The sequence below is a fragment of the Panthera onca genome, chromosome A3 (assembly GCF_046562875.1).
Source record: "Panthera onca isolate mPanOnc1 chromosome A3, mPanOnc1 haplotype 2, whole genome shotgun sequence".
In the NCBI taxonomy this organism is placed as follows: Eukaryota; Metazoa; Chordata; class Mammalia; order Carnivora; family Felidae; genus Panthera; species Panthera onca.
In genome coordinates, this window is record NC_138341.1 from 45,068,284 (window position 1) to 45,092,646 (window position 24,363).

Consider the following 24,363-nt stretch of genomic DNA (forward strand, 5'->3'; position numbering starts at 1 on the left):
CTGAGAAGTCAAAATTAATAGAATAACCAAGTTGGTCCTTTTTTTGTTTTTGTTTTTTTTAAACAGAGACAATGATATTTTCTTTCTGGGTGTCTGGATTAAAGGAAATTACAGGGATATAAGCCAAACACTTTAAAAGGCAGTTCTTATACAGAATACTCAGGACACTTTCTCCAAAAACTTTTTCAGAGCACTTAGATGGCACAATTGGTTAAGCATCCAACTCTTGATGTCAGCTCAGGTCATCATCTGTTCATGAGTTCAAGCCCTGCTGACAGCATTGAACCTGATTGGGATTCTGGCTCTCTGCTCCTACCCAATGCTCTCTCTCAAAATAAATAAACAAACAACTTAAAAAAAAAAAAAAAAAAAAAAAAGGAAAACCTCCCTAGCCTCCCTAACCTCACATTGTTAGATATGAGTCAATATGTGTGAGGAAGGCTGTGGGTCAGACGGTTCTGAGTTTGAACCCCAACTCTGTCACTTGTTTGCATTACGATCCAGGCAAGCCACTTAACCTTTCAGACCCTCAATGTCATTTAATAAAATGAAGGTAATAATGTTTACGTATTACACAAAGTTATTGTGAGAATTATAGAAGAAATGACGAAGGTTTTTGTAAATGGAAAAAATGAAGATGGCTAACTAATTTCAATTAGAACATAAATATAAGTGGGCTAAATACTGTAATTATGATAAAAACTCTCAGATGGAACTTTTGAGAGACCGACGGAGAATCCCAAGGAGGCTCCACACTGTTACCGCAGAACCCAATGTGGAGTTTGAACTCACAAATCTTGAGATCACGCCCTGAACTGAAATCAATAGTTAGATGTTTAACCAACTGAACCACCCAGATGCCCCAACAGATGGAACGTTTAGAAACAGACTCCACAAGAGGCTATCAACAGATAATTTAAACAGTAAGATAAAAAAATGAAGATAAAACCTCTCATGCTAATGAATTTTAATTGTATCTGCAATAAATTCTAAATATATAAAATGCCAATACGAATACAAAAAGAAACAGAGAACTTGAATAGACCAAAGTATATGACAGAAATGGAACAAAGATTTCTTCTCTACTCTTTTCTCAAACTAGGTATTCTGTATATGTAGGAAAGCAAAGAAAGAAATGCAAAATAGCAAACACTTAGAATAACTGGCAAGAATTAGTAGCTCCTTAAACAGAGACACTGACCTGCCACTTAGCGTCTAGCTAAGTATCGGAGTATCTGTTAAGCAAAGTATCTAATGAAGATGTTTTCCCAAATAATTTCCAAGAGGCAAGGCGCTTGGAACATCTGCAGACCAGGCACTCGGGAGAGTGGAAGCCTCACAGTGAAGGCCTGCCAGCGAGGGCTCTAAGCAGAGCAGAGCTCCTGGGGAGGTGTTATAAGGGGGAAGCTTGAGAGACGCGCCTGTCCGGAACTGGGAAGTCTTTTCCAATGAGCTGATAAAGGAAGCCTTTAGAGGCAGCAGCTGTAGCTTCCCTTCTTAAGAATGCCCTCGGAGTCCTGGATATCACAATCAACTGTTCTCCTCCCACAGCAGGCCCGGCTGTGAACACCAAAGTGAGAACTCTTTGCTCAACCAGGTACACCTGTCCTTAATATTGGCAGCTTGGGCAGGGTACAGCTGAAAAGACTCAAAGAGCTAGAAAAGATATTAAAATTTCCTCCCTTGTTAGTGGATTTAGGTATTATTTTCAGAGCTTGTCACTTAAAACTCTTAAAATCTTGGTCTTTTCACAGAGATTGTTCAAAATAGCCCCTACCCCCATTCCTAAAGCAGGCCTGCCTTCCACAGACTACAGCTTTGTCAAATTGTTGGCAACCAGCTCTTTAAATCAGTCTCCCATTTTCCTGATTGGAACTTCATGTATTTACTTCATTATACGAAAAGTAGTCTGTGAATCCATGTAGTCATTCGATACTTATTAAGCAGCTCCTAGGAGTCAGGCAGATATATAGGGATGGGGGTACTGAACTGAGGAGTCGATCCTTCGCCCCCCTGGACTGTGTCACCTGGCTCTCCCATCAAAATTTACCATCCATACCAGGGCCATGAATCAGGGCGTAAGGATCCTCAATCCTATTGGGACAGACTAACCTCATTTCAGGATCCTCTTGTGGATATGGGGTTGATTGGATTTTAAGTGACCTGAACTAAACTATTTAATCAGTCTTATATAATTCTCTTATTAGGATCTAGTTTTACAGCTAAATTAAAAATATTGTCTTGGGGGCACCTGGGTGGCCCAGTCGGTTAAGCATCTGATTCTGGGTTTCAGCTCAAGTCATGATCTCACTGTTCATGGGATAGAGCCCTGTGTCAGGTTCTTCCCTGACAGCACAGAGCCTGCTTGGAATTCTCTGCCTCTCTCTCACTCTCTCTCTCTTTCTCTCAAAATAAATAAATAAACATTCAAAAATATATATTATCTAGGAAACAGTAGTTGGCTAAGTAAATAAATGAGTAGATGTAAGATTCCACATTCTATTACTTTACTTGTTTAATCATGTACTCTGGTTTGACTGCTGACACCGCAGCACCATCATATTTTATGTCTCTGCCTCCTAACTCTGGCTTATTTAAAAAAAAAAATTAACGTTTATTTATTTTTGAGAGACAGAGACAGAGTGCAAGTAGGGGAGGGACAGAGAGAGAGGGAGACATAGAATTCAAAGCAGACTCCAGGCTCCCAGCTGTCTGCACAGAGCCTTATGCGGGGCTTGAACCCATGAACCATGAGATCATGACCTGAGCCAAAGTCGGACACTTAACCAACTGAGCCACCCAGGCGCTCCCTAAAGCTGGCCTTCTTGATTAAATATTTTCTTTCCTTCATAAGCTGTTCCTCCTGATTAAATTTTGTCTTCTTGTTAACAAGTGAAGAAAATGATTTCATCAGAAAGCAAGAATGCTTAAATGCTATTGTCATGTATTCTTAATGTGTCATGTTTTATAAAGCACAATAATACAGCTTATATTCCCAAAGTTATTTTCAGCTGGTGCAAGAAAAATAACACTAGCCAGTGCCACTGAGTACTTATGGGATGTACCAGACACTGTTCTAAATGGCTTATATATACCTAATTTCGTCCCAGAAAACAGCTCTTTTCAGTTGATAGTTTTCCTATTTTTTACTTTATGCAGGAAATACTGAGGTCAGGGTGGTTACACTAGCTTCCCAAGAGGTCTGACAGCAAGTGAGTTGGGAGCCTGGATTTGAACCGAGGTAGTCTGCTCCAGAGTTCGTGCTTTTAACTCTCCAGCTCTACTGTCTCAGTTTCCCAGAAAGGATAGGTTTACGAAGTTGATGGAGTTTGGGCTTGGGTTATACAGATGAACACTCATTAAGAGCCTTGCCCCATCTGATCAGTCTCCAGGATCTAGTCATTCCACCTCTTTAATATCTTTAAAACCTACCTCCTTTTCACAACATGCACTGCCACTGCCTTCACCTGCCTTTCAGTCACTGGCCTGGATAGTTTCAATGATCTCTTCATCCGTCTCCTTGCTCGGATGCACCGCTTTTCTAATTCTTTCTCCACATTGCTACCAAAACTATTGATATAAATCACAAATCTGATTCCAAGGCTTAGAAGTACTCAGTGGCTCCCCATAATCCACACAGAGTCCAAATGAATCATGTTATCTGAGGCACTAAACAACTTGTATTGCCCCATCCAACTTTGTTGGTGCCTCTCCCCACCTTGTCATGTATGCTCCAGCAAGACAGAATCAATTATATTATTGAGAACACCCCAAGTCCCTTCTCTTGCTCTCATGCCTTTGTTCCTTCCCTTGGTGTGTGAAGCTCTCTGTAGCTGAAGTCTGTTGTCTGACCTGAATCTATCTCCTTTCTTACGGCACAAGCACCCCATGAGCACACTAAGGGAAGATTTCCAGCAAGTTCCATTAGCTTGTGTGGCACCTTGGTGACCTCACTGTCACCCAGTGAGGTAGGAATATCTGGATCTTGGCCCCGGCTCAGAGTGGCTGGGAGGGTCTCCCTGAAGTGCTCCATCCCAGTCTTTGGGGTAGCAGCTGCTCCTTATATCTGCTATTCCTATGTTCCTTAGAGCTCTCTTCCTGCTATCCAAACCCTTATAACTCTAGTCTGCTATTGGAGTTAACAGTTCTTCATATTAAGCTTCCCCCTGCTGAACTTACTGTGAAGTTTTAATCTCATCACTGAACAGAATGATATATCCCCAAGCTCTTCTGATGGGAGCAACCTCTTCCCAGTCACCCTCAGCCTTTAGGCTACAGTTTAGCTTGGGCTTCTAACTCCCACATACTCAATCTGGTCTAAGAAATTGGTTCCAGGAAAAGCAAATCGCATTCAATTTAATAAGACCGAATCCTGAGACCTCCTTCTCCCAGCCACATCACCCTTTCTCATATTAACCTCAAATGACCAACACTATAATTTGGTTGAACTGATCCCATCTGTGACTTGGGGGATGGTGAGGGAAAGGAGTAAGCACTGACCAAATTAAAAAAAATCAACACGGGGCGCCTGGGTGGCGCAGTCGGTTGAGCGTCCGACTTCAGCCAGGTCACGATCTTGCGGTCCGTGAGTTCGAGCCCCGCGTCAGGCTCTGGGCTGATGGCTCGGAGCCTGGAGCCTGTTTCCGATTCTGTGTCTCCCTCTCTCTCTGCCCCTCCCCCATTCATGCTCTGTCTCTCTCTGTCCCAAAAATAAATTAAAAAATGTTGAAAAAAAAAAAAATCAACACATCCCATTCCCCCTCTAAATAATTTTTAGAGATAATCACCTAATTCATAAGCCAATAGAATTAACAAGACCATGAAACTTTTATTTGTGCTAAAAATAAACGGGAAGAGAATTCACTCTTTCCTGCTATCTTTAGTCTAGAAGCATGTAATTTTGAGAATAGTTAGCAGCTATCTTGAGACTATGAAAAAAGGGCCTACAGAGAAGAGTGCTCTTAGTGAAGGAAAGGAGATAAGAGCCCGGTTCTTATCACATTTTTGTGCCTTGGTCAAGCCTTGCCTGAGCCAATTACCTCTGGACTTCTTACTTTGGTGAGCCAATATACTCCTTTTTTAATATACCAAGTTGAAAATGAACTTTTGGGACCTCATCAAAATAAAAAGCTTCTGCACAGCAAAGGAAACAATTAGCACAACTAAAAGGCAGCCGATGGAATGGGAGAAGATATTTGCAAATGACATATCAGATAAAGGGTTAGTATCCAAAATCTATAAAGAACTTATCAAACTCAACACACACACACACACACACACACACACACACACACACACACACACATGCAATAATCCAGTGAAGAAATGGGAAGAAACCATGAATAGACACTTCTCTAAAGAAGATAACCAGATGGCACACACATGAGAAAATGCTCAACATCACTCATCAGGGAAATACAAATCAAAACCACAATGAGATACCACCTCACACCTGTCAATGTAGAATGGCTAACACTAACAACTCAGGCAACAACAGATGTTGGCGAGGATGCGGAGAAAGAGGATCTCTTTTGCACTGCTGGTGGAAATGCAAACTGGTGCAGCCACTCTGGAAAACAGTATGGAGGTTCCTCAAAAAATTACAAGTAGAACTACCCTATGACCCAGCAATTACACTATTAGGTGTTTATCCAAGGGATACAGGTGTGCTGTTTCGAAGGGGCACACGCACCCCCATGTTTATAGCAGCACTATCAACAATAGACAAAGTATGGAAAAAGCCCAAATGTCCATTGATGGATGAATGGATAAAGAACAGGTGGTATACATATACAATGGAGTATTATTCTCCAACAAAAAAGAATGACATCTTGCCATTTGCAACTATGTGGATGGAACTAGAGTGTATTATGCTAAGTGAAATTAGAGAAAGATAAATCTCATATGACTGAAGTCATATGAAGAATTGAAGATACAAAACAGATAAACTTAAGGGAAGGGAAGCAAAAATAATATAAAAACAGGGAGGGGGACAAAACATAAGAGACTCAAATATAGAGAACAAACAGAGGGTTGTTGGAGGGGTTGTGGGAAGGGGAATGGGCTAAACGGCTAAGGGGCTTAAGGAATCTACTCCTGAAGTCATTGTTGTACTATAGGCTAACTTGGATGTAAACTAAAAAAATAATTAATTAAAAAATAAAATAAAATACCAAGTTGAGTTGGGTTTGTGTTACTTAAAGTGGAAAACATCCTAATTAGTATAACTTCATTGTAGGTGAGATCACAGCCATGTGCACATTTTGCTAATATGCAATGCTTTTTTTCTTAATGTCTTCCCTAGTAGCCTATAAAGTTTTGAAGGCAGAGGCTGAGACTTATTCACCTTTGAAGTTATCTGAGCACAGTGTCTTGTATACACTAGGCATCCAGTAAGTCCTTTTTGAAACGATAACTGAATACATAAATAAATTACAAACAACCCAGCTGTGTGAAGTTAATGCCACAATAGCTGTGGCAGAAAAGATATGCTAAGAACCTGGGCAGTAATTTCCCTCTTTATAATCAGAAACAAGGCTATTTTATGTCAATTGACTGCTGTTCTTCAAACACAAGAGCCACATTAGAGCTGTAGGACTACACAGCCAACTACTGAGAAATAATCCGTTACTGAGGACACCCAACACTATTTGATGCTTATGTCCCAAAAAGCAGAGGTAATATTAAAGTCACCCTGTCTCATCAATGTCCTGCAAACAGGAGGCAGCAGCATTAGAGCTAGCCCCTGGTTGCTACGAAGGCAATCTGACTTTCCTGAGAAATTGACTAAGGGGTTGTTGTTTTTCTGTTTTGCCATTCCACTTTCTAGAGAGAGATTCTGAGATAATCAAGAACATCATTATTCCAGGACTTAGCCTGAGGATAGAAAAAAGGGGGTTGTTTTCTCTGACACATACATGTCAAGATGAGTTTATGTGTGTGATGCCATTGCCAACGCTAAGCACTGACAATACGATCTGATTACATTAATTCAGAGTCTAGGGAAAATAAATATCCCTCTTTATGATCACCAATTGCAATGCAGGATTCCTTGAGAAGTCTGAAGTGCCACATATGAACCTAACACACTGACAATGTCAGCTGATTGCAGGATACATCAGACGTCTGGCTAGGGAATCACTCACCAGCAACTTCAACAATGAAGGTGATTATAATTCAGTATTTTTTAATGATGTCTGATGTGCAAATGATTACTTTAGCTTTTCTGAGGAACATCAGATTCCCACCTGGGTGATAACCCAGCTTCGAATTGTATGTCACCTACTATTCCATCACTATCATCCTGATTTTAAAGCAAACACAGCAGCAAAAACCTTTTGTAATCATGAGAATTCTGAATGTATGTTTAAAAAAAGCTCAACCTTAAAGCCCATACAAATACTTGCATAATAATACAAGTAGTTTAATATGGGCAACAGGGATATCTGTGTTATAGGAAAAGATAGGCTCTTTAGCAGTCATGTAAACATACGTTTCCAAACATAATTTTCAGGTAGCAGAATGCAAAATCGCACACCCTGCCAAATCACACAAACTCTACAGATATCCTAATTCCTGATTCATTTTTACGGAGTGAATTATATTTGCTCATTATTACTCAATTTTCTGATAATTACTTATTGGGGTACAGGGCAGAGAATGAAAATGGGTATTTTAGGAGAATAAACTGACTATACTTCATCTACTTAGTGAATTATTGATGGAGAAACATGAATATAAGGTTCTGATCAAGCAACTCCCTCTATGTTCCTGTAAGTCATTCAGAAATGAGAAAAAATCATTGTCTGGAAAGAATAGCAATAAAAATTTGGCATATGGCCTAAGAGATAAAAAGGAAGATATTATGCATAATGCTTACCATGGCAGGAACCTACAGACCCACCACAGGGTATTACTCTATCATCTCAACCAAAAGAAAATGGAGTCACTACTTTTTTTAAATTAATTTATTTTTTAAGTTTTTATTTACTTACTTTGAGAAAGAGAGAAAGCACAAGTGGAGGAGGGGCAGAGAGATTGAACCCAAAGCTGAGAGGTCACGACCTGAGCCGAAATCAAGAGTCAGATGCTCAGTTGGACTGAGCCACCCAGGCGCCTCTGGAGTCACTACTTTATGGCAAAGCACTTGTCACTACTTTTTGTTACCTCGGTATTATCACCCGTGCGGTAAGCAAACTCATTTTTTTATATGGAAAAAGCTTTGAGAAAGGTGTAGATGACCATTTCTAACCTGCTCCATTCAAACATATAAAGACGTTTTCTTCATCTGAGTTAAAAATACATACATAGATGCTTGCAGACAACACTTGTTTGTGAATGAGAGAATGTGCTTCTACGAAAAAGAACAAAAAGCTAAAGTAGAAGTATACAACAGGTTCATGTGGGACGGATTGTTGACACATTGTGGGTTTTTGTAGGGAGGCAACAGCCGCCTGATTTGAAAGCCTGACTGACTTGAACCCGGAGCGTGAGACCCGCCACCGCCTGTGTCTGGGAAGCCCTCGCCCTGCACTTCCTTCCTTGCTCCACAAGAGAGCAATGTTCCACCACGGCTACCCTCTACAGAGGCGGTGCTCTCCGGAGAACAAATGCGTTATTTAGTCTGCAATCACTTTTAATTTTACTACTGACAGTCTGACAGGACTACTTAATATTGCTGGGTTGACCTTTCCGTGGTTTTGTGCTAAACCCGTTTTTTTTTTCCCCCCGACTTCCCTTCATCTGCTGTGTTGGGAAGAGAATACGATTGACTCCAGAAGACAACAGACTGTGGTGATATTATCAGTAGACAGCACTGGTCAAAACAAGTGGGTGGAGAGGCAGGATTACAGGCAGGAACCAGTGCTGTATGTCCCACCTCATCTTGGAGGATGGACACCCTCTGCATGTGGGCAGCTTGGGGAGAAGATTCAGCCTGTCATCACAGGAATGGCTGAACAGGGCCTTCCGAGGCGCAGAAAAAGAACATATGGGATGTCAAGTTAATTTCTTGAGGTTGGGTCCTATTCTCTCCCTGGGAAAGGGAGATTGTCTATCTAGGGGAAGATCTTTCTTAAAATGTTGCATTTGAAGATTCAGCAGGCTGCAAGGGAAAGATAATGAAACTTTTCTCCCACACACTTGAGAACAAAGTTACTTGTTGCCTAAAATGTGCATAAAGCGAGAAGCTTACTTTGCACCAAACTTTGTGATAAATGCTTCCTAGGAATTTGACCCTTTTTAAACTCCCTACAACTCTGTGGGCTATACTCCCACTAGCCCCATATTAACAGATGCAGCGTCTGATACGTAAGGAGGTTATACGGTAGATTACAACACAGTTGGCAAGTGGACAGCAAACCAAAATTAAAGTTAACCTTATTCCAGTAGCCAAATGGTGAATCATAATGTTGTACTGGCCGTTGATATCCTCTGAACTAGGTAAAGTCTCTCCTCATACTGCTCACCTCATCTAATCTGCAAGAGCCTTTCTTGGCTTTTACAGGCCCGTTCTCAGAAAAATCTGAGAGGAAACTCCCAAGCAGGCTCAGCTTTGTGCCCTTGGGTCTTCAGACCTGTGCACCCTTATAGAAACCGAGAATAGCTGTATCTTTGCTTTGTGGTTAATGATCATGGAACTCATACTGGAGATGTTGGAATTTGAGACCTTTTATAATATCATAGAGTTGATACATAACCTGGAGTCTTGGCTCTTTTATTGGGGCCAGCTCAGGTAAGATGTGACTCAAGACTTTTTGACAGACAACCACTTGTTTCAGAAATTTCTTGATGAACCCCTCTACAGAACAAATCTGAGATAGAAAGTAAGGTGAGAGTGGGCTCTCATGATTCACTTCCTTATCGCACCTGCCCCTACTTTTCATTTCACTGACAGAGAAAATAAAAACCTCAAGGGTTGGATAATAGGGAAAATGATAAGCCAGGAATGGCCATAGGTAGGGGAACTAAACCAGCAATAGGTTGACTCCCAAAAAATGAAAAGCCCATGGTTCGCATCTTATCATCTAAGGACCCTGATGTCAGTCCAAGGTTGGTGCTAATTGTCCAGAAGTGAAATTAACTGAGGCGTGGAATAAAAACTCTCTAGGCAGAAGCCATACTCCTAAGCAGTTGAATTATGTTATCTGAGTTCAGAGGACTGAACTACCCTGGTTGCAGACAGATACAAGTCAGCCTAGAGAAAGGCCTAGCTGTCAAGGACTGGAAAGGCTTGCCTTAACCCTGGTCTAGTAAAATTTGTGACTAGGGCAGGGCTCCACTTCCATTAGGAAACCAAAGAGTTGAAGAGAATGAAGGAAATGTGACAAGCAAGGCACTTATAATGAGAGTCTATGGGTTAGTGCGGCGTGTAAATGCCCACCCAGTCCAGGTATGTTAGATGCCAGACTTGGTGCAACAAGATTGACTTTAACCATGAGATGTGTATATGAGGCTCTTTATTGCCAGACTATAGAAGTGCAAGGATGGAGCAGGTAACAAAATAGAATTCAACACACAATCCATATTAAGGTGGGCATCGGTGGTCATTTGGCCAGCTAACCAGAAGAACTGACCTACTCTGAATGACCACACGGACCGCACTATTCTGAATCGCAAGAAAGGGCCAAGGAAGGTACACCGTGCTCAGCCTCTGGGGACTAAAAGAATATACTGTTTTGAATTCCAGGAAGTAAGAGGACAGTCCAAACTCAAGTGAACCTTCCATAACTTTTCCTACATATTATTAAATGTAATTTTAGTATTAGAAAGATTTGGGGGTAGGGACAATTGGGTGGCTAAGTCATTAAATGTCCAACTCTTGATTTTGGCTGAGGTCATGATCTCACGGTTCACAAGTTTGAGCCCTATGTCAGACTCTGCACTGTGTCAGCATGGAGTCTGCCTAGAAGTCTCTCTCCCTCTCTCTCTGCCCCTACCTCAAATTCAAGTGTGCTCTCTCTCTCTCTCTCTCTCTCTCTCTCTCTTTCAAAATAAATACATTAAAAAAGAAAAATTTGGAGGTATACCACTCGGGTGAGTAAGTGATCTGGTGAGTAGCGAAACATCTTTGGTACAGTTCTGAGCTCTAATATACATAGTCAGTTTTACCACGCCCCTAAAGCAAGTTTCGCTAAGTTCCACATACGTACAATTTTCAGATGAGATAAAAGTCTCATGACATCCGCCATGTCCGCCAGGATGAGTAAGCGCGTCACAGCTGAGAGCAAAGCCCTCGCCGCCCTCACCATGGTGCCACGCTTCACTGATGAGCACGGGTCATCAGCAAACTCCGAAGAGGCGATGCGCATTGTCTCACCTGGAAGACAAAGATGGAGAGGTGTGTGGGTAGACGGCAAGCTCAGAGGCTGGCAATCATAAAGATCCATGGATGGATGATTATTGTTCTTATCGCAAAACCACCATGAACACGAGGTATTCCTGCCACTCTCCATCACAGCCCACCTTGAAGTTCAGTGCATCAGTGCACATTGGACAGAGGCTGTGGACAAAATAAGGTGTTCGTTTCACACAGAAGTGTGAAATTATGCTTTAAACATCAATAAGGAATATATTCAATTCAATGTGTCTAATAGTTGAGATGAATTTGCCCTGACCTTAATCAGTCTCACATTTCATTTCCCTTGGAGCCAATGGTATTTACTAGGCAGCTAGTTGAGCTCACTGACAGTTGAGGTGCAAAGTTAACTGCTCCACAGAGGAATGAAACTAAAACCTTGGCCTCATTAACACTGTACTCTTAATTGTGCTAATCAGAGAATAACAGACTACAGAGATACCCAAATATAGTCTTTTAATACCCTGCTAAGAAGCTATTCTCTAATTTAGAGAGCATTTATAAGAGAATTGAACCAATCCAACAAATGCTGATTAAGCCTGTACTATGTCAGATATTATTAAGCTCTGGAATTACAGAGGTGACTGAGGACACCCTGATCTCTAGGAGTTTCCCATCTAATAAGGAAACGTGATGTAAATACATACTCATAATATCTGTGATTACATACCACCACAGGCTTATGATCAAGACCATAGGCAAAGAAGGGGAAGTGGTTGACGTATTTAGCGTGAGGCAGGGAGAAGCTGTCAACATTGATGGGCTCTGAAGAACTAAGAGGTGCTCACCAGAAAGACAGTGGTGGGAACAGCACCCTCAGCAGCATAAATGCCGTGTGAGGCTCTGAAACCTGGAGCAGGATGCTGAGTGTGAGGAACCACAGTCATGTGGGAGGCACGGGGAGGAAGGGGTACAGAGAATAGAGGCGGCAGTGCTTGGAAAGCCGTGAACGAGATCTGAACTGTGTCCTCAGCAGGGACGCAAGTGACATTAATAGATTTTTATTTTGGCTACATCACATGAAATAAAGTGCAGGGGACAAGTTTAGGGCAGAGACACTAGTTATTAGGGCAAGTGCATGACTGTTGGAAAGCAGCAGTAATGAGGTCCTAGACTAGGGAAATAGAAATGGGATACAGAGAGGAAGGGGATATTAATGAGATCTGTGTTCAAGCATGACCAGATATGGGGACTGATCAGATGCGGAGACCAGGAGGAAGGCAAGTGTTTGGTGAATACTGAATATTTGTACAAAGGGATGCAGGAGTAGCAAACAGAGGGGTCACTGACGAGGATGAGATAGGTTCCCTGTCAGTGGACTGGATATCACCCGGGGTAAAGAGGCCTGGGAAGCAGAATCATGAGGCTTCACATAGCAGAGCATACACAGGGGCAATAAAAGCTTCTTCAATAAACTTGAAAAAGAGAGTTAATATGACCAATTATTTAATTTAGGGTAAAAAAAAAAAATCATTCAATATTTATTATACAAATGATTACTTCTCATCTATTAATCCAAACCTAGTCAATTATATCACTGAAAGACTCTGTGTCCTGTAATGTATCCTCAGACACAAGAGAAAACAAAACAAAACAAACCACCCCTTTCCATTTCACAAGCAGATCAGAATAGAATGTAATTCACTCAATGTTACAGTCATTCCAACCCTCAGAGGAATACTTTTCATGCTTGGGAAACAAAGTCGTGTCAGGAAATATATTGCATTGTTAGATTTTTAAAAGAGACTACTGTCTACAATAAGCATACTATATAACCGACCAGCCTAGTCTCAATGCCGATACACAAACAAATAGCTTGATTAACAGCACGGGAGACATGTAAAAATTCATTACCATACTGGCACAAAGGTGAATTTTCAAGGTCTGACCCCTCAGGACTAAATACTTTAAGGTGGAGGCTGGCAATTAGGAGATACATATTTAATTCAGGTGTCCCACCCTTGCTACAGGATTGCATAAATCTCCTCACTCCCTGAACCAACCCCCTCAAAAAAAAAAAAAAAAAAAAAAAAAAGACTCATTGGCAGATATCTGTGTTGTGGGAGAAGACTATCTCATTCTCACTCTGCATAGTGCAGCTGGAAAGAACATCCACAGTGGTAGCAAATCTAATGAAATATTGAGAAGGTCACCACATCTAAAGATGGACAGATTTGTGTATGGTATCACGGGTGCAGTAGCTGATGGTGGAATGAATCTACTTATTCAAGGAAAGGGGAGATTTATTCTGCATATGAACCTAGTAAGTAACATGGTTGAACCCAAATTCTGCAAGCGAAATTGGTATATGAACCACAATAACAGTAGGCCACTCAGGTAGGGCTACTCTCTATACCAAGAACCCTCAGAGGTGAGCCCAGCTGCACCCATCAGCATGAGGAGGAACCCTATCTAATCAACCTAATATTCAAGTACAGGTTTTTATATAAAGTGTCAGTATAATGGCACTTAATCCAGATACTGGCCATTCAGTCAGCAATACTGCTTCAAAGCTGAGTAACACATAGCAATATAGAGCTCTTACATGGAGCTAATCAAGTTGTGGCCCCCAGCAGACACCCCAGGAAGGATCTCTGGAGATGTCCATGAGAGACTAGAAAAGGGAAGGGGAGGAGAGATTGAGAGGAGAGAGACCCACATTAGTTAATGTGACTCTGCAAGTGGAAACCTCATGCTAAATTCTGACATTATTCTAAGATAAATAGAAGATGATTTAATTCAATTTAAGTTAAAAGTAAAAACTCATTGGGGCGCCTGGGTGGCGCAGTCGGTTAAGCGTCCGACTTCAGCCAGGTCACGATCTCGCGGTCCGTGAGTTCGAGCCCCGCGTCAGGCTCTGGGCTGATGGCTCGGAGCCTGGAGCCTGTTTCCGATTCTGTGTCTCCCTCTCTCTCTGCCCCTCCCCCGTTCATGCTCTGTCTCTCTCTATCCCAAAAATAAATTAAAAAACGTTGAAAAAAAAAATTAAAAAAAAAAAAAAAAAAAAAAAAAGTAAAAACTCATTTTAAACAGGTATAAATGATTTTATGTTGTTCAAGATTTTAAAGGAAAGACAATCTGAAGTCAACTATGACTTTAATGCATTTTATTTCCCTGTAGTTTTAAGATTACTGACTTAAAATGGAAATCTATATTAAGCAACGATAAGTGAGTTTATCAGGATAAAATTTGTTATTTTCCCAGGGAACCGCCTTTTCTAGAGGACTAAAATATTTAGCTAAGAAACAGCATGCATGTGTAGAAGAGAGAAGGGATCAATGAAGAGAGGATAATAGATCTGTCTTTTTAAAAAAATATATATACCATTTTATTCAATTTCAGTTACTTGATATGGACCTAAGCTCACAGAAGATTTTCTCTAGTAAAGCCTTTCATCTCCTCAAGCCACTACCACCTGCTAGAGAGAAGAAAAATTAACATCTCCAAATAAGTGACCAAAGGGAATAACAACATGTACAGAGAGCTTCTATATAAAGGCTTATTACATAAGTATTGTTCTAAAAACCATACATATATTAACTCATAGATTAAAGGAGAAGTAACCTTTAAAATCACAAAGACCTAGGATCACACTCTAATGCCACAGCAACCATTACCAAAAATGAGAGCTTGACAATTATTCAACCTTTGTGTTTGAGTCCCCTCAACTACAAAACAGGGGCAGAAATAATGAGAGCCTCCTTGTGGACCTGCCATTATGGTTAAAGGTTACAGGTGATACAGTCAAAGCACCCAGCACAAGTCTTTACTCATAATGGGGGCTCACTCATTATTGTCATTAATATCACTGCTCCCACTATCACTGTGATCCTCCCCCTTACAAGCATAGTTCATGAACTCCTTGTTAAAGGTTTGGAAGTGCATATTTTGGTCGATTCCATTCCTGTGTACACAATAATTTAGAAGAAAACATCTGCCCAATAAAAATATTTATTGTTTTAAGGCAGAAAATAACTCCCCTCCCAAATGTTTCCAGTGCTTGGCTTTCACACTGATGCTTGTTCTGGTTCTTATGTTACCCCAGAGGCCCCAGGATGGATGGATAATTGTGCATAAGCTTGAAATAATATCTACTCAAATGTGGAATGATGCAGAATGATAATAATAAATAGAAGAGGGGGATAACATACAGAGGACAGAGTCTCAGGAGTAGAAAAGTCATTCTGGAAGCAGATTATGAACCAAAATAGCATGAAATACCATGTGGTGCCTCCTTTGAAGGCAGAGCCTGCATGTAACAAAAGCTCTCTTTAAATACTTGACAGATGAACTACTGGAAAACTGTGAGAAGTGAGGGAAAAGGGTATGGTGAAAAGCTAGATTCAGAGAGTGTTGAGCTGTCTTCCAGAAAGTTCTCTATGCAATATGTCTAACGAACAGTTATCATATGTAATATCTACAACTGTATATTCTCCTTTGTCTAGTTATATAAATTCTCCTTTAATTACATAGATTTTTTTTGCCTAATTACATAAAGTATAGGGCACATATTGATGGTTCATGTTCTTGATATTTTCTCATTGTAGACTTCCTAGAGAAGATGAGAAATAAAGAGCAAAGTTTCCAACCCTCTTAGCTATAATTTGTTCCCTTTTCATAATAACCTATGGCTGCCTCAGAACCTTTTTCACACATATTTTCCTTGAGGTACAAACCTTAGAAAATCCTGAGAAATGAATCCTCTGCAGCAATGCAGAAAATGCAATGTATTTTTAGACATGAAAGATTAGTGAAGTCTAATACCTGACCACTGCTTCACACACTCTTGTCTGGTTCTGCTCCCCAAACTATACATCTTCTTTGAGCCACACACTCACAGAGACAGCGAAGGGACAGACACAACAGAATTTTAAAATAATAATTGAGTGGACACTGCACATCATCTGAATGTTTTATCATTTTGATTATGTTGTAGAATCTGTAAAGCAATGTAGTGTTTAAAAACCATTTACTGCTATGGTTAGCTCATTTTCAAAGCATGGTGGGAAATACGTATCTTCACTGGAGATAAAGCAAATGAAAGGTTAAATGAAGGGTCAATGTAGGGAGCATCTCTCTATTGGCTAAATGGGATGCTGCCCAATTGATGAATTGCTTAATAAAGCCAATTAGATCTTCTAGTTAAGAAAAAAACAAAACAAAACCAGGAATGGTCAATGTAGACATGGAACCCCATGGAAGTTACAGTATTACCAGACAAGATTTTGACACATTACATTATGTCTCTTGGCTCCTTTTTCGAAGACAAAGGTGAGCACTCCCTTGACAGGAATTATCCAGAGTTGGCTGGTGTACAGTTGAACTAAATGCATAAGTAAATACTGAAGAATATTCCCCTCTGGGCTTATTCCAGCAGCAAGTATATGGTGCCCACAAGGTGACTCAGGATTCCTTCCATTTTAAGAATCTATCAGGTTGTGTCTATTCAGACTTAATATTTTAACATGTGCTGTCTTGTCTTTTCCCTCGTAAGAACAGTCTATTATTTAGAGCTCATGGTGTGCCAAGTTCTGTTTGAAGAGTTTTATTTGTTAAAATTCAATTACTACTCAAGAGAACCTGATGAAGTAAATACTTGCACTGTCACCATTTGTACCTGAGGAAATTGAAGAAAGAAAAGGAAGATTACTTGCCTAAGGTCAAACAGCTGGCAAGTGGGAGAGCCACCATTGACAATCAGTCTGGCTCTAGGATCTGTCCTATTAACAACTATAATTTAAAATAACTTTAAGAATCTACTTACTGCATCAAAATTATGTATTTTCATAATTCCATTTGGATGTGTATTATGAGTTGGAGAGGAGTACACTATTTCCCTCTATCAAGGAACTACTTAATTCAGTTAGCAGAGTATTATGAAGAAGGAAGGAAGGGAGGTAGGTAGGAAGGTAGGAAGGTTGGAGGGAAGAACTAAATAAAGGCATTTCTCCAATTATTTCCAGGCTCCAATATTCCCTATTGTCTCTTATCAGAGCTGAATTATGGCTGCCTACGCTGCATACATTTGAGTCTTCAACCCTTTCCCAAGACTGTAAATCTGGTCAGGGTACAAATAATTGTAGCATATTGATTTCTTTATTCCTAGCACCTAACATATATTTTATACTGTACAGTGACTCAATGAATGTTGGGAAGAGCAAAGGAAGGCCTGTCTGGCGCTTTATGTTTTAAAAAAGATCCAACTGCTGCTAAAGCAAGAAGAGAGGACAAAATCCCGAATGCTATGCACTTATCAGTGACATAATAGGAATATTTTCTTCCATTTGTTTTAAGTTGATCTTGTGAGTTCAGTCAGCAGCAGAGAAGCTGTAAAGTCTGAGAAAGGAAGGTGACTAGAAAAGTAGCCTCTCCTTTGTTTTGTTCCCATAAGCATTTGCTACCAAGAGGGAAAAAGTCTTAAAACTTTTTTGGAAACAATCAAGAACTTGAGACAGCAAAGTGTGCATTTCACCCCAGGCTGGTTATGACTGAAATCCATGATTGGGAGGAAAGGTCGACAATCAGAATTTTTCTCTGAGGCTCAGGGAGGATGAAATTATGTATTTTCTCAAGCAAAATCTGCATTAAAAGAAGCTACCTCCTGCAGATCCTGTCACTTCTATCCCTGAGCATCTATAGCATTGCTGGCACAGTTCATGTCCTTCTGTTACCAAAACAAACTAATCTTTGGCCTAAATATACAAACAAAGCCTTATATGCATATATGCATAATACATATTATATATATTAATCATGTATAATTATAATTATATGGTATGTTAATAATATATAACTAATTACAATGTTAAATACAATGTGTGTTATATAATTATTATAGATGTAATGTATATTAGTGCACAATTATATTAAACAAAATAATTAACAAAGTAATGTTTAATAAACAATATTTATGTATATAAAGAGGAGGTATCATGCAAACTACATCAAAGCCATTTAATTAGGGGTGACTGCGTGGCTCAGTCAGTTAAGCGTCTGGCCTTGGTTCAGGTCATGATCTCGCCCTCCGTGAGTTTGAGCCCCACTTCAGGCTCTGTGTTGACGGTTCAGAGTCTGGAGCCTGCTTCAGATTCTGCGTCTCCCTCTCTCTCTGCCCCTCCCCTGCTCGTACTCTGGCTGTCTCTCTCTCAAAAATAAACATTAAAATTTTTTTTAAACATGTAATTATTATAAAATAAGGATTCTTCTTTCTCCTTTGCCATCCTACCAAGGGTAGTAGACTCTGTGGACTCTTTTATCTTTCTTCATTTTTCCAAACAACTCTAAGCAAACAAGAAATTACATGGAAAATGACAGAACGCTGATGGTTCCATTGTCCCTGAAGTGACTAAGACCGGAGAAATTCTGATCTGGGTAGAACCTCTTCAGGTTTGTCCAGCACCTCACTCTTACCTTCCATATAAAGACACAGAAACTAAATGGCAATTCACCTGTGGGGGGGTCAGGTGGCTGGGTGAGGCCAGCATCCCAGTCACCTGACATCCCAATCAGGGACTCTGGATATAGCCCCGAAGTGGTTGGGAGACCAACAAAGTACAGTGTTACACAAGCAAATTAAAACTTCCTCCTCACCTAACAAAATCCCAAAACACCCAGATGGCCTGGCTATGGTCCTGCCTCAGTGGCTCGAGCAGCTCCAAAGACAGCCATGCATCCTCATTACGTCTGTCCCAGTTCTTTTTTTTCCAAGGTGGGTAACTGAGTCTCTTCCAATGCAATTTTCCCTCTATCAAGATATGTTCAGTATGCAAAAGGACTACAAGTGCCAGTAATTGATGATTAAGTGTATGGAATGTTATGAGCTATTAAACATTGTTAGAGACAGTAATGTGCCACCCTGCAGAAGGTACAGATCATTAAGCGTATGGATTTTAATTATTTCAGCTGTAGCCTTTTCCTGCATTGGGAGGAGAGGGTATGGGGTAATTTTGCATTGTTGCAATCAGGAAGATTATCATGTACAATATGGTATATTTCACAAATGAGACCTTTGCAAGGACCTGTTAAATATAGCATGGGCCATATTCCACAAAAACACGCTTATTGTCTTGGGCTCAAATTCAGTGAAAGACCATAAACTTGGAAACAGTAAACAGTGGTGTGATCAGTTTAACACAAAAATGGAGTATGAAGGATCAGTATTGAACACAATGTCGCTTGATATTTTTACAGGGAAAAAAAGGGAAAAGGAATTGATGAACATGTAAATTTCACTGTACAATAAATGTTTCTGAAATAAGTGTATTATATCAAATATATAATTAAAGAAGGCTTCTTATAGGTTGGTTTGAAAGCAAATTAAGGAGCCAATGAATTATTTTTTTGTGTGTAACACCATAATTTCAATAACCCTGTATATATAAGGCAAGTCTCTCTATAAAAGGCATATTTCTGACTTATTTATATTCTTAAGTCAATAAATGTTTCTATTGACCAGTATCTTTACTCTCCTTCAACCATGGCCACACATCAAAACCTACTGAAATGTCAATAGACTGAAATAGTTGAAATGTGGTGTCAAAAACCTTTAGTGTGTTGAGGAAAGAAAGAACGGGCATGTACACTGGACAGCAGAGATAGAATGATCATCAAAAATACCAGCAGGCTCAACATGTCAACATGCAAATGTACAGGACATTTTTATTTCTTCTTGCTAATTAAGACATCATGTAAGGAATGGTAGAGTAGGGAGTTGGGGGGAGGACTTAATCTTCAAACTCCAGAATTTGAGAACACCTTAGAGGACATCATGAAGTCTAAATCTTAGTAGATGCAAAATCCAGGTGTGACCTCTAGGACAGAAACCCTCTTCCTCCCTTAGAAACCATCCAATTTGAGGGGTGCCTGGGTGGCTCAGTTGGTTAAGCGGCCGACTTCAGCTCAGGTCATGATCTCACGGTCTGTGAGTTCAAGCCCCGCGTCGGGCTCTGTGCTGACAGCTTGGAGCCTGGAGCCTGTTTCAGATTCTGTGTCTCCCTCTCTCTGACCCTCCCCCATTCATGCTCTGTCTCTCTGTGTCTCAAAAATAAATAAAACATTAAAAAAAAAAAAGAAACTATCCAATTTGAGACAGTTGTAATTATTAAAATTATTTTTTTCAACTACTTGGTCTTTAATACGTTCTTCTGAACAACACACAAAAATATAATCCCCTCCTCACTAAGACAGATCTTAAGAAATTTTAATTTTTTTAAGTTTATTAATTTATTTGGAGAGAGACAGAGACAGCACAAGTGGGGGAGGGGCAGAGAGAGGAGAGAGAATCCCAAGCAGGCTCCGCACTGCCAGCACAGAGCCCGACATGGGGCTCGAACTCACGTAACCGCGAGATCATGACCTGAGCCGAAATCAAGAGTCGGACACTTAACTGACTGAGCCACCAGGCACCCCAAAAAAATTTTTTAAACATCCTTTAAAGAGAAGGTAAATGTCAAAACAAACATTCATCAGCCCTTGCCCAAGAACTAATGCTGCATTCGGATTATAAAAAGAGCATAAATAATGAACAAACAACTCCCCACAGGTTTCCAAATGTTAAATACCTACTAACTAGTCATTCAACTCAGGATAAATTGTTTGTACATGACCTTTTAAGCAAATTAATAGTGTTAGCATGAACAGTGTTGCCAATCAGCTTTGGAGGAGATAAACCTGGCTTCTGGCAAGTTGTGAAAACAATTAGTAAGATAGATAATAAATGATTACTAGTCACTGATCTATTTCAGGATCTAAATTACTATATATATACATTTGAAGATATTAAATCTAAGTTCATTGGTGGAGCCCAAATCTTCAATTTCAGAGGGGAAAAGACAAGTATCAAGAAACTCACATGACTTGCTCAAGGTCAGAGTCCACTGGGGGCAGGGTCCAGATCAGCTAGATCTCAACCCTCAGTTTGGATTTGCTTCAGTTTACTACTGTGGTATATTTCTTTAGAAACATTTGGTTTTTGGGGCAACTGGGTGGCTCAGTTTGTTGAGCATCTGACTTCGGCTCAGGTCATGATCTCACAGTCCATGGGGCTCCATGCTGACAGCTCAGAGCTTGGAGCCTGCTTCTGATTCTGTGTTTCCCTCTCTCTCTGCTCCTCCACTCCTTTCTCTCTCTCTTTCACTCTCTCTCAAAAATAAATAAACATTAAAAAAATTGAAAAAAAGAAACATTTTGTTTTTGTTAAGATTTCAAAACTTCACAACGGGCTGTCCTCAAGTTAGTCCATATAAACGTTTTTATACCAGTTTGGATGTCTTGATACTATGCTTATGTGCAAATATATCTGTAAGTTTCTGGTTTTACTCATTGTCATGAGTGCAATGAGATCATACTTGCATCACTGATTTCATATCAGCTAAAATATAAATGCAAAGAAACATAAATGGGAAGTATAATAAAGGTACATTATATAATTTACATCTTATAGGCTAGAGATAGATAAACTATGCTTGAAATTGCTATACTGTAAAATAACAAGCCAACTTAACTTTCCTAAAGTAGTCTTTGGCTACACACAACATAGGAACAATCCTCATAATGAGAAAAGTTGATTAAAGATAGAAAACTCTACCACACATTTCAAACTTAGGAGCCAAACAAAGAAGGTTCCAAGTAATTGGTATTATGAATCTGGTAAACAGTGCTATAAAATTACAGCTCAATAAAAATATAGTTTAAAATACAACATGGAGAAAAGTGATCATCTTCACTGGTTTGAGGATGAAAAAACAGAATGATCAGATTCTAAGATTTAAATGGCACAGTCTTTGCTTTAATTTCTGAACTGCCATTGATTCTCCAGTCATCACAGAGCAATAGCGGTTTCTTAAATGTGATTATAGCCATGAGTCTCCTTTACTCAACCAAAGGAGGCACCCAGGTCACTCTCATTCTGGTTCCTATATTAAGAGGGCAAGGAAGAAACTACATCTAAATCAACATCAGTATATCGATTGTAAGAAAACATATCCAACAAAAATATATTTGTTCAGCAGGATCTGGCAATAGGTAATGACCAAAATTGATTTAAGGTAACTCAAAACCCTAAAGCCAAAAAAACCCAAACTGCCAAGATATGCTCATCAAAGCTTTCTTCGCTTCTACGATCAATGGCTTGTCACTAGGGTCATGATGGTATCAGACAGACTTCTCTCCTTCCAACTCAAAAGTATAATTTTTTAAAATAAGTGAAATAAGGTAATAAAAAAAATATCACCCTTGACAGGGAAAAATGTCCCAACAGGGTAACGTGCAGCCTTAAGGGTGAAAGAAATTTGGGTGATTAGAGGTAGGAGAGTGACAGTCCTAGCCATACTGCCTTAGTGTAGGGTTGATTATATGATTATAACTGTAAATGTGTGTTTGTGTAGAAAGTATATAAAGAGTTACATATCATTTCATTCATCCTTTTATTCATTCAGTAAGTATTTATTCAGTACCTGCTCTGTGGTAGACACTTGCTAGGTTTCTAGATATTCAAGATGAAGTCAAAATTTCTGCCCTCTACTTTTCACAACCTGATTTTTCTGAATTATCCAGGGTCATCCATAGAACATCTGCAGAGAAATGACCACTGAGTGAGCATTTGGAAATTCAAGACAGAAAAAGCTTAATGTTAGGAAGTTGGGAGTCCTGAGTGTGTGTGTGTGTGTGTGTGTGTGTGTGTGTGTGTGTGCGCGCGCGCGCGTGTGTGTATACGTATATATACACACACACACATGTATATACGTGTACACACACACACACACACACACACACACACACGCTTAGTTAGCTATAATAATAAGTAAAGGTGGGTGGCCAAAAAGTACTTGTGTGTGTGTGTCTGTGTGCGTCTGTGTGTATTTCTGTATCAATCTACTTGTCTGTCCGTCCATCCATCTGTCCATCCATCCATCCATCCATCATTCCATGTGTGTGAGACAGAGATTAAGTTTTTCTTTCTTTGTCCCTCCAATGTGTAGCTTTTAGCCTTAACTCTAAGAGCTAGCAGAGACCAGCAGCTCACTGTCAATGCCCTCCCCCAAATTCCTGTTAGAGGACTAAAGGCAAAGAGTATAGATCAGAATATCTCAGATAAATACACCCTTCAACATTAATTAATTAATTCCTTGGACCCATATGAGCAGGTCTGGATCAACAGGGAGATTTCAAGGTCTTTTTAACCTCTTGACATCAAGCCCTAAATGAAAAGTCAGCTTGATAGGTTTAAGACCCCTTTCCCTGGGCTGATTCAGATTTATACTAAGATTTCTGAAGGAAAGAGACTCCATCATGTATACCAGTTTCATGAAATTGAAGGGCACTGTAGAGAGAGAAGTGAAAGAATGAAGATTACAGGAAGTCAATGAATTTTAACCTTTTCTTTCCTTCCACTGGAAAACATGATCCATCAACTTATTTAAAATAATGTAGAGTATGCCAATGAAAGGAAACATAGGACAATTTTTTGCTAGTTATATATTTTTAAAAATGTTTAATGTTTATTTTTATTTTTGAGAGAGAGAGAGGGGGAGAGAGAGAGAGAGAGAGAGAAAGGGGGGGGGGATGGAGGGACAGAGAGAGGGAGACACAGAATCCAAAGCAGGCTCCAGGCTCTGAGCTGTCAGCACAGAGCCTAATGTGGGGCTTGAACCCACGAGCCGTGAGATCATGACCTGAGCAGAACTCAGACGCTTAACCAACTGAGCCACCCAGGTGTCTGCTAGTTATGTTTTCATGATATGCTTAATATTTTTTCTTCAACTCCATACACTGTATCTTATAAAGTACATAAAGTTTAAAGCATGGATACAATTGTTAAACTGGAAAAAAAACACACAATAAATACAGTCTTCTCTGTATTTGCAGACTTTCTGGATACTCTCTGGTGTGTTAACAGCTGCAGCCATTCTCTGATTCTCTGGCCAGTCTCAGAATGTTTCTGCCTCTTGAATGCTGCTCACAGGCAAAGGGGGAGGGAGCCCATTCTGTGCCTCTTAGTGTTTATTTAC

At 40.0% G+C, this 24,363-nt stretch overlaps 1 protein-coding gene across 5 annotated transcripts in view; it reads right to left on the reverse strand.

Annotated features, from left to right (window-relative positions):
- Window positions 1-24,363, reverse strand: part of CTNNA2 (catenin alpha 2) — a 1,102,119-nt gene that overhangs the window by 757,619 nt on the left and 320,137 nt on the right. For all 5 annotated transcript variants that reach the window (XM_060656428.3, XM_060656443.3, XM_060656437.3 and 2 more), the window contains one exon: window positions 11,151-11,317. In XM_060656428.3, the coding sequence (XP_060512411.1) occupies window positions 11,151-11,317 (167 nt within the window). The remainder of the gene's footprint in view (window positions 1-11,150; window positions 11,318-24,363) is intronic.